Below are 14319 nucleotides of genomic sequence, written 5' to 3'. Positions count from 1 at the left end.
AAAGCACTGAATTGCATAGGCGATTTTTTTTTTTGGTCGAAAATGAACCGAAATTCGACAATTTCGGGAATTCGACCGCAATTGCATATACCCCAAAATATATTCAGTGGATAAATCCACAAAATAATATACTGTGAGGTTGTAATCAGAGTGTAATGAGCTGTACTCAGCCGATACGTGATACTGGGCTCTGCATTTAGACTGAGAGGAAGTAAATTATAGTGATAGCATATAAATAGAAGGTAGTTTCACCTCCAGGCAAATGCTTCAATTTAGTGTAGTGACCCCGGTCCAGCCGTTAGGTAGCAGCTTATATCAATTTTAAACCTTATTGAAGGCAAAGTATGCGATGGCCGGGCACCAGGATCCAAAATGGCAGCCACGTCACTTCCCAATATCTCTGCCGGGTTCTGGTGACTGTGGGCAGCCTGTTCTGTCCCTAGCAGTAGCGGGAGAGCATTTGCTCCCACCTAAGGCAAAAGCGACTCCAAGTCAGGTGGACAGAGAATACAGGAAACACTGGGCACACTTAGCCCCAGAATTCAGCCCATGGCTTCAGCGGCGTTGCTAGTCTGTGGCAGTGAACAGTGACTGGAGTGTGCAGAGCAATCAGCTTTAGGGTAGCAGGAGTGGGGGACTTAATAGATTGGGTCTTGGTCCCAGCGGCGGCTGAGGGCTATCATGTAGGGTAGATAAGAAGCCACTTAGTGAGGAGAGCTCCAGAAATCACATGTAGATGAACTCAGGCCACGCCCCTCTTATTTATTCTTTTATATACTAACAGGGGTGACAGGTGTGGTACATCCCTGCAAAGGCAGATCCAATCTCTTTCTCATCAGACTCAGCTGTCTTCCCTGCACTCTCACTCAGATGTTCACTGCTGCCAGTAGCACACATATGAGAAGCAGAAGTATGGCGGCAGCGGTATAGATTCTGATATGTAATGCTCTATCATACTTACCGTACACACATCATCCTTATTACTATTGAGTGTATAGAAGTAAGACACTGATGATGGGGGTGTAACAGTGTATTATAACCTAGCAGATGATGATTACAGGGTATTATATGGTGTATTGCATGTAAAGTACCTTGTTCCACACCTACTCTGCTGTAGCAATATACCTTATATAAGGGTGAGTAACACATGTACAAGCTTACCAGCGTATGAGCACACACATAAAGGAATGCTACCTTACCAATGCTTTCAGGAGTAACGTTAGGAGACATTTCTCTGATCCATCAGCTCATATGACTGATGTTATTGTTCATCTAGAATCTCCAATTCATACGATATGTTTCCCATCCATTGTTTTACATTGGTGGTGACATAGGACTTGGCGAGTGACTATATCTCCATTTATACTTCATGGTTAGTTACCAGTACAAGAGCGAGATATAGCTAAGTCTTATTATAATATTACATTTGTTATTGTGAGTGTTCTCAGGAGGGTAGATACAATGATAGTCTGAGAAACAATATTATGAAGCCTTCATTAAAAGTTATGTTTTATTATACACACACATTTACAATTAAGTGTCCCAGAGAGTCGTCTTCTCCTATTGTTTACAGGATTAATATTGTTACAGAAAATGTCACATTTCCATAATGTATTTTATTTCCAGCAGATGGACACACAAGCAGGAATATCTCAGAAGGACATCTAATGTTATCCCCGGATTGTGACATAAAAGATAATGACAGCAGACAGGATTCTCCAGGAGATAACCCCATTACCCCAATTATACATCCAGCTCTATCAGCTGATCCCTCTGATCCTGGAAAATGTTCTCCTGATCACTCTGATATTGGTGCATCTGTTACACCTCTGAAAGTAGATACAGTGATTCCCTGTTCTATAGATGCCAAATGTTTTACACAGAACACAAAGCTTATTAACCAACAGACAGGTAAGGTAGGTGAGAGGCCACTGATATGCTCTGAGTGTGGGAAATGTTTTACGCACAAATCACATCTTGTTATACATCAGAAAAGTCACACAGGCGAGAAGCCAATTTCTTGTTCTGAGTGTGGGAAATGTTTTGCGCAGAAATCACATCTTGTTATACATCAGAGAAGTCACACAGGTGAGAAGCCATTTTCTTGCTCTGAGTGTGGGAAATGTTTTGCACGGAAATCAGATCTTGTTAGACATCACAGAAGTCACACAGGTGAGAATCCATTTTCTTGCTCTGAGTGTGGGAAAGGTTTTGCACTCAAATCAGATCTTGTTAGACATCAGAGAAGTCATACAGGTGAGAAGCCATTTTCTTGCTCTGAGTGTGGGAAATGTTTTGCACGGAAATCAGATCTTGTTATTCATCAGAGAAGTCACACAGGTGAGAATCCATTTCCATGTTCTGAGTGTGGTAAATGTTTTGCACTCAAATCAGATCTTGTTAGACATCAGAGAAGTCACACAGGTGAGAAGCCATTTTCTTGCTCTGAGTGTGGGAAATATTTTGCACAGAAATCAAATCTTATTAATCATGAGAGAAGTCACACAGGTGAGAGGCCATTTTCTTGCACTGAGTGTGGGAAATGTTTTGCACGGAAATCAGTTCTTTTAAGACATCAGCAAACTCACACAGGTGAGAAGCCATTTTCTTGCTCTGAGTGTGGGAAATGTTTTGCACAGAAATCACATCTTATTCATCATGAGAGAAGTCACACAGGTGAGAAGCCATTTTCTTGCTCTGAGAAATAAATCATCTCATGTTGCACACAATAGACATCACTCATAATAAACTTACCTGACCCTTGCCTGGAAATGTCCATGTATGAAGGTATGGGAGATACCTGCTGCAGTCCCTTCTACTTACATTTGGGAGGTACGGTTGTTTTGTGGGAATTACAGCAAATAGTAAATGATACATTGGCTCCATAACGTCTCGCTGAACCTCTGATTTTTACAAAAACATTACACAAAATGACATTTGCATTAACAACCATTAATTAAACAAAAACACAACGCAATTTCCCCCAAAAAAATTTTATCTATAAAAAAAATATATAAAAAAATTGCCAATTCTGGTCTTCATTCATTGACTCTATCAGGAGAACAAGAGCCTTTTTAGCAAGGACTATGCCAACAGTAACCAGTAGAGGAATCAGGCGTATCCCACAGAATATCATTGCTACCACCATACATTGTGGAGAGAAGATAAAGTGCAGATTTCTGAACATTGGCCCTCATTCCGAGTTGATCGCTCGCAAGGCGAATGTAGCAGAGTTACACACGCTAAGCCGCCGCCTACTGGGAGTGAATCTTAGCTTCTTAAATGTGCGACCGATGTATGCGCAATATTGCGATTACAAACGAGTTAGCAGTTTTTGAGTAGCTTCAGACTTACTCTGCCTGTGCGATCAGTTCAGTGCTTTTCGTTCCTGGCTGACGTCACAAACACACCCAGCGTTCGCCCAGGCACTCCCACCGTTTCTCCGGCCACTCCTGCGTTTTTGCCGGAAACGGTAGCGTTTTCAGCCACACGCCCCTAAAACGCCGTGCTTCCGCCCAGTAACACCCATTTCCTGTCAATCACAATGCGATCGCCGGAGCGATGAAAAAGCCGTGAGTAAAAATACTAACTTCATAGTAAAGTTACTTGGCGCAGTCGCAGTGCAAACATTGCGCATGCGCACTAAGAGAATTCTCACTGCGATGCGATGAAAAACTCCGAGCGAACAACTCGGAATGAGGGCCATTGCTTTTAGAAAGAACTGAAGAAGTGCATAGATCACAATGATCAGAAGTCCGGGACAATGAGGTCAAGAAACCAACGCTGTGGTACTAATGACCTCAATACAGGTCACTTGGAGCAAGAGACTAGGATAAGATCAACAACAATTTTTGAAACAACTAAAAAACCAGTTTGAAAAAAATCTAATAATTTAAAAAATGAGGATCGTCCAGTACAGAGGACTGTGTACTCAGCATGTCTAAGTACGTACCACTGGACGACGCGCTGGAGTGGGAGGAGGGGGTGGGCTGTGTGGGTCCTGGCTGAAAACAGCTCGATTGTTGAGGGTTTCCTGGTGCATACTGCATGGGTTGGTGATGTGGGTAGGTGGGTGGGGTCACATTTGGGGGACAGCATCTGGCAGGTGGTGTTATCTCACATGCCTTGACAAGACACTCATCATTTGCATGTCAGATAGCATCAAGAACCAGATGCTTGTAGATCTTCTTTTGACCCTCATTCATCAGTCGCATCTCCGCCGCGATGTAATTGCCAAGTTTGCTCCAGTCCAGGGCCCTATTAAGAACCTCCTCGACGTGAGTAAACAACTGTTGTGATCTGGGCGGGCAGAAGTTGGTTTCCAGACGAACTCTGCTTTTTCAGGGGTCGTGGCTGTGGGGTTGGGTTGTCCACTTCAGTTGCCTCACTCATGGTAGGCTCCACTTCCAGCTCCGGTGTAATATCCTGCAATATAAAACAAAAATGAACTCCATGTAAAAATGTGTGTGTACAATACAATACAAATGTTTGTATTTACCAGATCCAGACTCTCCGATACCTCCTCTTCCACAAGAGTGGGAGAATCCGGATCCAGATTACACTGTGACCTTATCCTTGGCTCTTGCTCCAAAGTGATTTTCATGAGGTCATAATACCACAGCGTTGGCTTGTAAACCTCATCCGTCCCGGCTCCTGAACGTTGCGATTCCATGTACTTCTTGTGCTCCTATAAAAACACTGTTAGCTGTTCCTGGCTCTACTGTATCTGATCAGCTGGTCATATGCCTGATTCCTCTGTGTCCTGTTAGTATAGTCCACGCTTATCACACGACACAGGAACTCGTTCTCGTGATACAATTCAATGAATTCAGACCAGAATTTGTGATTTTCCTCTGCTGATATATCTGTGGGAAAAATAGTATACACAATTTATCTACAAAGTACAAGTGTAATGTACACACCTGTGTCATACAACCAGGGCCGGCTCCGGGGCTTGTGGCGCCCCGGGCGGCTTTAGGGGGCGTGGCTTTGTACAGGGGGCGTGGTCATTTACGCCCCCTGTACAGTTGAATTGATGTGCGGTGCGCGATGACGTCATCGCGCACCGCACAGCAAAGGTCCTCTCCATCCCTTCGTGGAGAGGACCTTTGCTGTGCGGTGCGCGATGACGTCATCGCGCACCGCACAGTAAGGGACCTCTCCAGGAAGGGAAACTAGACGCGTACGCGTCTAGTTTCCCTTCCCAGCGGTAGCGGCTGGGGGCAGCGGGTAGCGGGCAGCAGGGGGCACACCAGTAGCGGATCTTGCCCTGGTGCGGCGCCCTCCGGAGGGCAAAGTACAAAAGTACTGCTTGCCCGTGGCAAGATCCGCTACTGCATACAACCTGTATAGTAATGCACAAACAGCAACGTCATTTATGAGCACCCAGCTGAAAATAGAAACCCATCTTCAGCACCGTTTCACATTATTACACACCGTAATGCCCATTACACCTAATGCTACACACCGTAATGCTCATTACACATTATTACACACCGTAATGCCCATTACACCTAATGCTACACACCGTTATGCCCATTACACATTATTACACACCGTAATGCCCATTACAGCTAATGCTACACACCGTTTTTGCCCATTACACATTATTATACATCCGTTACACATTATTACACAGCGTAATGCCCATTACACATTATTACACATCCGTAATACCCTTTACACATTATGCTGCAAACTGTTATGCCCATTACACATTATTACACAGCGTTATGCACATTATTACACATCCGTAATGCACTTTACACATTATGCTGCAAACCGTCATGCCCATTACACATTATTACACAGCATTATGCCCATTGCACATTATTACACATCCGTAATACCATTCACATATTATGCTGCAAACCGTTATGCCCAATACACATTACACAGTTATGCCCATTACACATTATTACACACAGTTATGCCCATTACACATTATTAAACACTTATGCCCATTATACATTATTTTTATTGTTTTTATTATTATTATTAATATTGTGCTACTTGTAATAGGTCTACCTCATTCAGCAGGATAACAGCAGATGTCATTTTTTTTTTAAAAATGTATTGTTTTTTTTCAATTTTACATGAACAAAATAAGACATAAAAGACAAACAAAGTCATATCAGAAAAATTTAGCATGACCGACAAATGATTTACATCTAGCATAGAAATTTCCAAAATAAAGGGAAAACATCTTTTCCAGATGTGTGTTGTATATAGCAATAGGCTCTCACTAGGGGTTAAACAAAATAGGCATAGTGGTACTATATTTTTCAGTCGGCAGTACGCCTTTGACGTATTTATCGTATAGATTCTGTATAACGGTAAAAATATATAGACAAACTAACAAAGAACATAAGAAGGAAAGAATAGAGAGGGGGGATTTGAGGGGGTTGGATGGGGGGTAGTTTGGGGTTTGTCTCCTAAATCTGTCAGGATCCATCGATATATCGTAACTGACTTAACTTCAAACTATTCAGCAATTGCATTGATTCAGTAAATACTTAAAGGGGAAGCAGATTTCCAGAAATACTTGTGACCGCCCCTTACCTATAGCTAAGGTTATCTAGACGTATCTAGGGAGACATAGATGTGGGCTTGCATCTCCATTGATTTTGATGAAATGAAAACTCCCCACTTCCAGAGAAAGTTCAAATCTTTCTCCGGGTTGTCTTGAGTCGTCTCATATCGATCATAATACATATACCTCATAAGGAGATCATCTACCTCTCTCAGTGATGGAGTGTGACTAGAGATCCAAGAATTCATAATCACTTTTTTTGCCACTGTCACAAGGTTCATCAGAAAAGGAATCGAGAGTTAGACACCCCCAATTTCCAATTGTCAAATGATCGAAAAGTAGGGGACTAGGGTCCAAATTTACATGTAGTGCTAGAGTGGAGTTTATATAAGAAACTACTTTATACCAAAACTTTTTAATTTTTCTGCAGTTCCATATATTATGAAATATTGTCGCTGAGGGAGCACCACACTTTGGACATCGTCCAGATACGTCCTCCATGTAGTGCTTTCTCTGACCTTGGGCCACATATGCTCTAAAAAGCATTTTGACATGAACCTCCTGTAAGACGGAGGCTCTTAGTGTCCTAAGGGTTCTGTCATAATATTTAAATAAGGTATTGTCCTTTAATAAAGATGGTATATCCTTAAACCAGGGCTTCCGAAAATGATCAATTCATTTGGGTGTGTTGGTTTTCATTAGTATCCCATACAGTATTCTGGTTTTATACTTTTTTTCTGAAAACCTAGAGAGGACATGGTTTAAAGGGTCTAAAGTCAATTCTGTCACAGAGCTAGAGGGTATAGACATGGTGAATTGTGTGACTTGCATCAGGGAAAATAGGCTACTACTAGGAAGATTAAATTCACATTGTAAAACCCTATAAGATTTTATATTACCTCCAGGGTCAAACACTTGCGATACGTCTCGAAGCTCCTTCGAGATCAGTCTCAAACAGGCCAAGTTCTCCATTCCTGGTGTAAAGGAGGGGTTACCCCAAATGGGTATCCACTCCCTTCTGGTCGTATTTCTATGCAATGTGACGTTCACTGCGCCCCATGCTTCATCTATAGCAGGTTAGTACTAATATGTTTAGGAAGAAGACGTCTCTGGGTAAGTAGAAGAGCTCCCGGAGAGTATGGATAAAAGTAACCTCGTTCTAGTTCATAATCCGTGAACAAGCTACCCTCTGTCAGCCAATCTAGTGCGAATCTAACTAAAAGTGCTCTGGAGTAATGCGGAAGATCCAGTAAGCCCAATCCTCCATTTGATTTTGGGCATCTCATTTTCCATGAGGCAATTCTAGGTTTCATAGATTTCCAAATACATTTGGAGCAAATCTTATCAATATGTTTAATGTCTTTCTTAGTCAATTTAAGTGGCAGCATTTGCATTGGGTACATCAGTTTGGGTAGGAGAATAGACTTGGACACCTCCAACCTGCCTAACAATGAAAAGGTAAATCGTGCCACTGTTCCAAAGATTTTTCCATTTTTGAAATGACGGAGCTAAAAGTCAAAGTATATTTCTCCTTCATCCACTAGGGGCCACTGGAGTGTAGTTACAATGGGGAGATAGTAGGTGGTATTGGTAGCTGGCACTTTAAAAATTCTCACACTGTGGCTAGCTCCTCCCCTACTATCTCCCCTCCAAGCCAGTCTTAGTTAAGTGCCCGAGGTAGCTGGTTCACTTGGGTTTAGCTGAAGAATTTTCTTCTTTTTTCTTTATTATTTTATTTTTCTTACACACACTCACAGACTGGCAGCTCTGCCACTGCCAGTCTGCACCGTGGGAGCTGCCGGCGGGGTCCCATCGCAGCTGCGTGCGGCTAGGGATGGGCCCCGGCTGAGGGAGACACTGAGCTCTCCTGAGTTGGCGGACACCGCTGCGTGCGGCGCGTGTCGCGGCCACTCCATCCAGCAGAAGATTCCGGCAGCATGGCAGCGGTGAGTATCAAAAAATGGTCGGACACCGCTGCGTGCGGCTTGTGTCGGGACCACCCCACCACAGAAGATTCCGGCTGGACGCCGCTGCGTGCGGCGTGTGTCGGGGCCGATCCACCAAGAACACAGTGGTGAGTGAAGTATACTTTATTTGTGGTGGCTATGTATGTTTTTAGAGCAATGCACTGTTTATTGTTGTACAACCCACTCCAGAAGGGCTCTCTGGGGCTGTAATGTACTTTATTGTATCCTTACCTGTCCTCCTCATGGAGAAACAGACAGGATGATTGGGGGAGGCTGAGTATGTGTTTATACAACCCTGACTGAAAAACGGGTGTGTGTCATTCTGATAACCCTCTGCTCCCCCAGCTCCCCGCACCCCCCGCACAGATCCCCACTCAGCGCGACTCACAGAGCCGGCACAGGGATCCCGCTCGAGCGCAAAGCAATGTTTAAATTTGGCGCCTTGTACGGAGGGGGCGGAGCTAAGTCCCGCTCTGTAAAGCGAGCTCAGCGCTCCCTGCTCCCAGGCGGCGACTCGCGCTCTGTTCAGCGCAACACCCCCCGGCGGCGGCTAGCAGATACAGGGCTCTACTAGCGCTGTATAGCGGGCTCAGCGCTCAGCGCTCCCCGGCGGTGACTCGCAGGCCCAGCGGAGGGTACAGCTCGCTTCCCGCTTAGTTTTGCAATAAGGCGCCATAGCCGGGGGGCGGAGCTAACTCCTGCTCTGTACAGCGGGCTCAGCATTCTCCGCTCCCCGGCCACTGTTATAGTGTAATAGGCATTTATGTGAGTTAAATGGGGAGAATGTGATATAGTCAGAGTGGCTCAGCACTAATCCAGTTATCCACTATATAGATTTTATCGCATAGCCCAGAGGAGTTTCACTCTGGCGGCCATTTCCTCCCTGCACAGACCTGGCTTCATATTTGCAGTGTCTCCTATAGCCCAGTGGGCTAATCTTGCATACTCAGAGACAAATACAAATAAAGTCCCAGGTATATTAACAGTTAACCTGCTTTACTCAGCGGGCTCCCAGGTCTCCCCGTCGCTAGGCAACAGCTCTGGGATTTGTAACTTTTCGATACTTCAGGCTGCTGAAATATAGATACATTCCTCCTGCAGTAGAGTCCTCTACCCAGCATTTTCCTACTTGCAAATCAGGGAACCTGCTCTATTACAGTAGCTGGGACTCAGCTCAATAATAATTAAAAGGATCTACTGTGCAGTATTTATTTACCTACGGTGTGTGTGTATATATACATATATAGTTATGTTTGTGCATGTATATATATAGATATATATATTTAAGTGCGTGTAGGTATGTATATAGATAAATCCATAAAATACCAGATATAGGGGATAAAAGCCTACGGCCACACCACCCTGAACACGCCCGATCTCGTCTGATCTCGGAAACTAAGCAGGGTCAGGCCCGGTTAGTACTTGGATGGGAGACCGCCTGGGAATACCAGGTGCTGTAGGCTACTTCCGCAATGTTTTCTAATAACAACATCTTGCACATAACATTTTCCCCCATCTTTCTCACAGGCTGGTCACCATTTTGAAAAGCCAGCGGAACCTCAGAGAAACATCTGGTGCACCTTAATTAGCGGTACACTAAATACAGGGCGGGGTGTTGCCTTCCCTTTATTATTCCTTGTTGTCACTAGTTACTAATGCTATTTGTAATTGTGGAATGCGTGTAAGGCATCAGACAAATAGCGCTGCGGCTCAGTACGCTAGTAGCGGGTATCTGAATAGGGGTTTGACTCCAAACAAAACTTTAAGGAGAACTCCTATAGCCTAGGGCTAAGACTCCTGTCCCACAGCGCAGCGTTGCTGGTTCAGGTCTCCGCTGCTCCAGAAAGTTTATTTTAATCGTATCGGTCACTACACATTATAGTGCACACCTTACGTAGGGCTCTGTTTATTTAACCCACCTTTTCTCCTTTCGTTTGTCTCTCCTGGGATAGTCGAAGAATTCCCTCTTAGGTGTGAAGTATGCGGCGGAGCCATCTGCTTCGCCCTCCACGCACCTGCACACCCCTGTTTGATCAATGATGCAGGTAATGTCACTATTAACCAGACAATAACTCATGGTTTCCAAGGTCACAGGATCAAATCACAGCGGGACCAAACACACCTTTCCAAAAAGAAACTTTGCTAACATTCCATGCATTACTGATGTCTGTTTTCTGTGGATCTGAACCAGTGTCTCAGAATATACAGGTACATAATACAGCAGTTCATCTGATACTGCAGGTAAAGGAGGAGGACACGTCAAGTCCATCAGGGTTCCACGCCATTGACGAAAATGACAGCGACTGGTTCAGTTTCGGATGAGCTGGGCAGGCTCCGGTAGGCGGCCGACAGACACCCGAATACACAATATCAGGTATCAAACAAGGTTTGTTTTCCTATCTTTTCCCCGCAGATGGCAGGAGATGGTATCAGAACCTCTCTAGGGTATACACCTCGGTGTATCGCTGGTCCATCAAGCCGCCGTTTTCCTGAGGCAACCTTGCTCAGGGATCCATCGACATATGCGGCAGCATGGTTCTACCGTATCCGGAGCAGGTAGGTTGGGGAACAATTGTCCTCTAGGTTACAGGATGCTTCGCATCAGGATCAATTGATACTTTGATACAGGTCAGAATCACGATTCTGCTTTATGTTCCTTGGAGGTCTCCATGTCTACAGACTCGGACCCTGCATCTTCGCTTGGGCTGTCTTAACCCGACGACCTCTGGGGCTGCGACAGTGACAAGTAAACATGAAATCCTACGGGGCAGATGGTTCTGGGGAAGGAACTTTCTGCAGGATTTCTTGAACCAATGGAGGTAGGTCCACTTTGATTTCTCCTACTACTGCCCCAGCTCCAAGACAGACCTTTACTGGTCTTCCCTTTAGATTTTTTCGTGCCCTTTCAGGTTTTTGACTCCACACGGGTGATATCTTCGTCGCCAGGGGTTCTCAGGGTAAAAAGGCTGAAGCAGAGGTTCAACATCCTCAGTCCAGTCTGATTTTATGTCATCCTATACACCCATTACACCTGCAGGGTCCCAGGGTAGGCGCAGGTCGATGGGAGAAGGCTTGGGCGGTTACAACCGTCTCAGGAGTCCCTCGGCATAGGTCGGCTGATTTACGATGACAAGAGAGTCATACTGCAGGCTGCGCTCCATAGGTTTCTAACCGCAAAGGGTGTTGATCCCTGTTTTTCACATATCATTTGAATTAGGACAGTTCTCAGGCCTTTGTTTTCTTTTCACGTTCCGAAGCCAAGTGGCTCGGACAGGCCTATTCTGGCCTTACAATCCTTTTAGTCTGTGATTGCTAGTTTAAACAAGAAAGGGAGTTTTACGTGTCCCTTGTCTTCAGAGATGCCTGTTTACTGATTTCCGTTGGACAGGCTTTTCTCAGATTCCCCCTTAACAGGATTCTCATTTTCACTGTAAGTCCTTTACTCTTCTCTCTTCCGCTCCCACAGAGTTTAGGAAGATAACAGAATAACTCTTTTTCAAGGGCAGTGGGTGACGTTGGTTCCCTAATGGGACAATTTACTGCTACTATCCCACTCTGTACATTAGGTGGCTTCTGAATATCCGGAGGATCCACGAGCTTCTGATTCGACACAGATCCAATTTATGCTCCGCATAGACGTTTCTCAACACGGTCCGTCAGAGGTTTTTTCATTCCTCGGCACCAGAGACTCGATTTCTTCAGTCAAGTTACGACGTAATGAGTGGTCGCCTCCATTCCTCTCGGAACGGGGGACAACAATCTTGTTTCCAGATCAAGCCACCAGGTCAGACTCCTGGGTGAGGGAACATGCCCCGGAGTTTTGTCAGCTGGTCCGCTGTGGGCGGAGATTTCGGATCGACCTCAGGGCGTTCTGACTGACTCTTTAACCCTTTATTACTCTCGGACGGCAGTAGCCGTGGAGGCCCTCAGGGCTCCGGGGAGTTTTCTGGTTATTCTATCCTGCCTCCTTTTCTATTTCTACTTCATGTTCAGTAACACAGGAGGGGATTATGCGTGCTAGTCCTCTCGGTGGCGCTGGTTGGGCCACGCATGACTTGAAGATACAGATACGCCTGTTGTCAGTAGAGGAGCCTTGGCTCCTACCTCGACTGGACTGTCTACTTCAACAGGCTCCTTTTTTCTCCTTGTTCAATTTTACACTGGTTTCGGTTACCCGTGTGACTGTTCACGAGACCTCAGAAGGGAGGAGTTCCCTAGTTCGGTTAGGCCTACTGGGCTCCGATTTCAGAAGTCTATTACCTCTTCTCGCTTTTGCCACTTTGGGAAAACTTTATGGAACATAATGAAGATAAAAGGGGTTTTTTCCCCCTTCTTCCAGTTACCATTCATCTTTGGTTTCTCTGGGAGGTTTTTTGCTCCGCTGCGCTTCAAACCACACTGACCGGAATTTTAGGTCTCTGCCTTTTTCGCTTTTCTTCCAAATGAGATTAGCCTAGCGGCCGTAAGTTCGGCCTCTTGTTCAGGGAGTACTCTATTGGCAACTCCCCGGGCTCGGCTTCGGCCTCAGCGGTCGTTTCTTCCAGAGGGGAGGTCCATTTTTCATATAAATCTGACACTAGTGGTTTTCAATCCTCTCTGAATGTTGTCAGGGCTCGTCAACTCTCTCTACAGAGGTCTCAGGCTATTCGATGAAGTGTTTTTTCTTCTTTGCTCTGGACGATGCTCCCGTACTAAATAGCCGGGGCCCCAGCATATGCTGGACAGTTGGATACATCTGATCATCAGACAGTCTTCTTGGCGGTTACTAGGGAACCTCCGTTTTCCATTTCAGCGCGCTTTACGCGCATTGTAAGACCTTCGGGGGCAGCCGCCCGCGGGGTCTCCATGAATATTTTGTCGGGCGGCTACTTGGTCAAACCGACATTCGTTTTGTCAAATTCTACAAGTTTGACACTTTTACGGCCTCTGCATCACTGTTTGGCCGAGCAGTTTTTACAGGACTCTCAGCGCTTTCCCACCCGTTTTTTGGGAGCTCTGGGACGTCCCCATTGTAACTACACTCCAGTGGCCCCTAGTGGATGAAGGAGAAATCAGGATTTTGGTACTTACCGATAAATCCCTTTCTCCGATTCCACAGGGGCCACTGGACGCCCGCCCAGCGCTGTTTCTCCTGATTTTTGTTTGATTAACGATTGCAGATCACCATATGACTGCTTGTTGGGTTCAGGCTAGCCTGGTTTTTTGTCAGGTTCTGTTCCAGGTTTAGTTTGTGTTCGCCTGGTTTACAGGGCGTCGTTAACCTCCTCTACCTTACGGTTTGTTTATTACAGCTCTCCTCGGGCACAGTTTAACGTAGACTGGCTTGGAGGGGAGATAGTAGGGGAGGAGCTAGCCACAGTGTGAGAATTTTTAAAGTGCCAGCTACCAATACCACCTACTATCTCCCCATTGTAACTACACTCCAGTGGCCCCTGTGGAATCGGAGAAAGGGATTTATCGGTAAGTACCAAAATCCTGATATCACAGCTAAATTGTTAGATATGAGGATACATATGGAGAAAGAGAGAGAGGCTGTATTGTCGATGCACAAAGAAGGGAGTAATCTGGTTGTCACACCCGTCTGAAAAATTCCTAAAATATAACTTTTATTCATATAAGGTTTAAAATAGTGTGACAATAACTAACACACAAACTATGAGTGTAGACGAAACATAGAGGTTTAAATCAAAACATATACAACATATACCACAAGTGCAATAAAGATAATAAATGTAATTAAAGATTAAAAGTGTATCCGCGTATTTGTTCCTATGTCCTATTATCTATTATTGCTCTTAATTGTACACCAGTCTGATAATT

At 45.0% G+C, this 14319-nt stretch overlaps 1 protein-coding gene and 1 non-coding gene across 2 annotated transcripts in view; both read left to right on the top strand.

The window, feature by feature from the left end:
- Positions 1-14319, top strand: part of LOC134983214 (oocyte zinc finger protein XlCOF6-like) — a 126524-nt gene that overhangs the window by 28587 nt on the left and 83618 nt on the right. Inside the window, exon 6 of the mRNA XM_063948953.1 lies at positions 1630-2676. Coding sequence (XP_063805023.1) covers positions 1630-2676 — 1047 coding nt within the window. The remainder of the gene's footprint in view (positions 1-1629; positions 2677-14319) is intronic.
- LOC134983237 (5S ribosomal RNA) lies at positions 9844-9962 on the top strand. Its single transcript, XR_010191614.1, has one exon. It is a non-coding gene; the product is annotated as a 5S ribosomal RNA (ribosomal RNA).

Source organism: Pseudophryne corroboree (genome assembly GCF_028390025.1).
Source record: "Pseudophryne corroboree isolate aPseCor3 chromosome 3 unlocalized genomic scaffold, aPseCor3.hap2 SUPER_3_unloc_10, whole genome shotgun sequence".
NCBI classification, from domain to species: Eukaryota; Metazoa; Chordata; class Amphibia; order Anura; family Myobatrachidae; genus Pseudophryne; species Pseudophryne corroboree.
The sequence above is the reverse complement of the archived record's forward strand: the minus strand, read 5'-3'. Positions and strand labels throughout refer to the sequence as shown.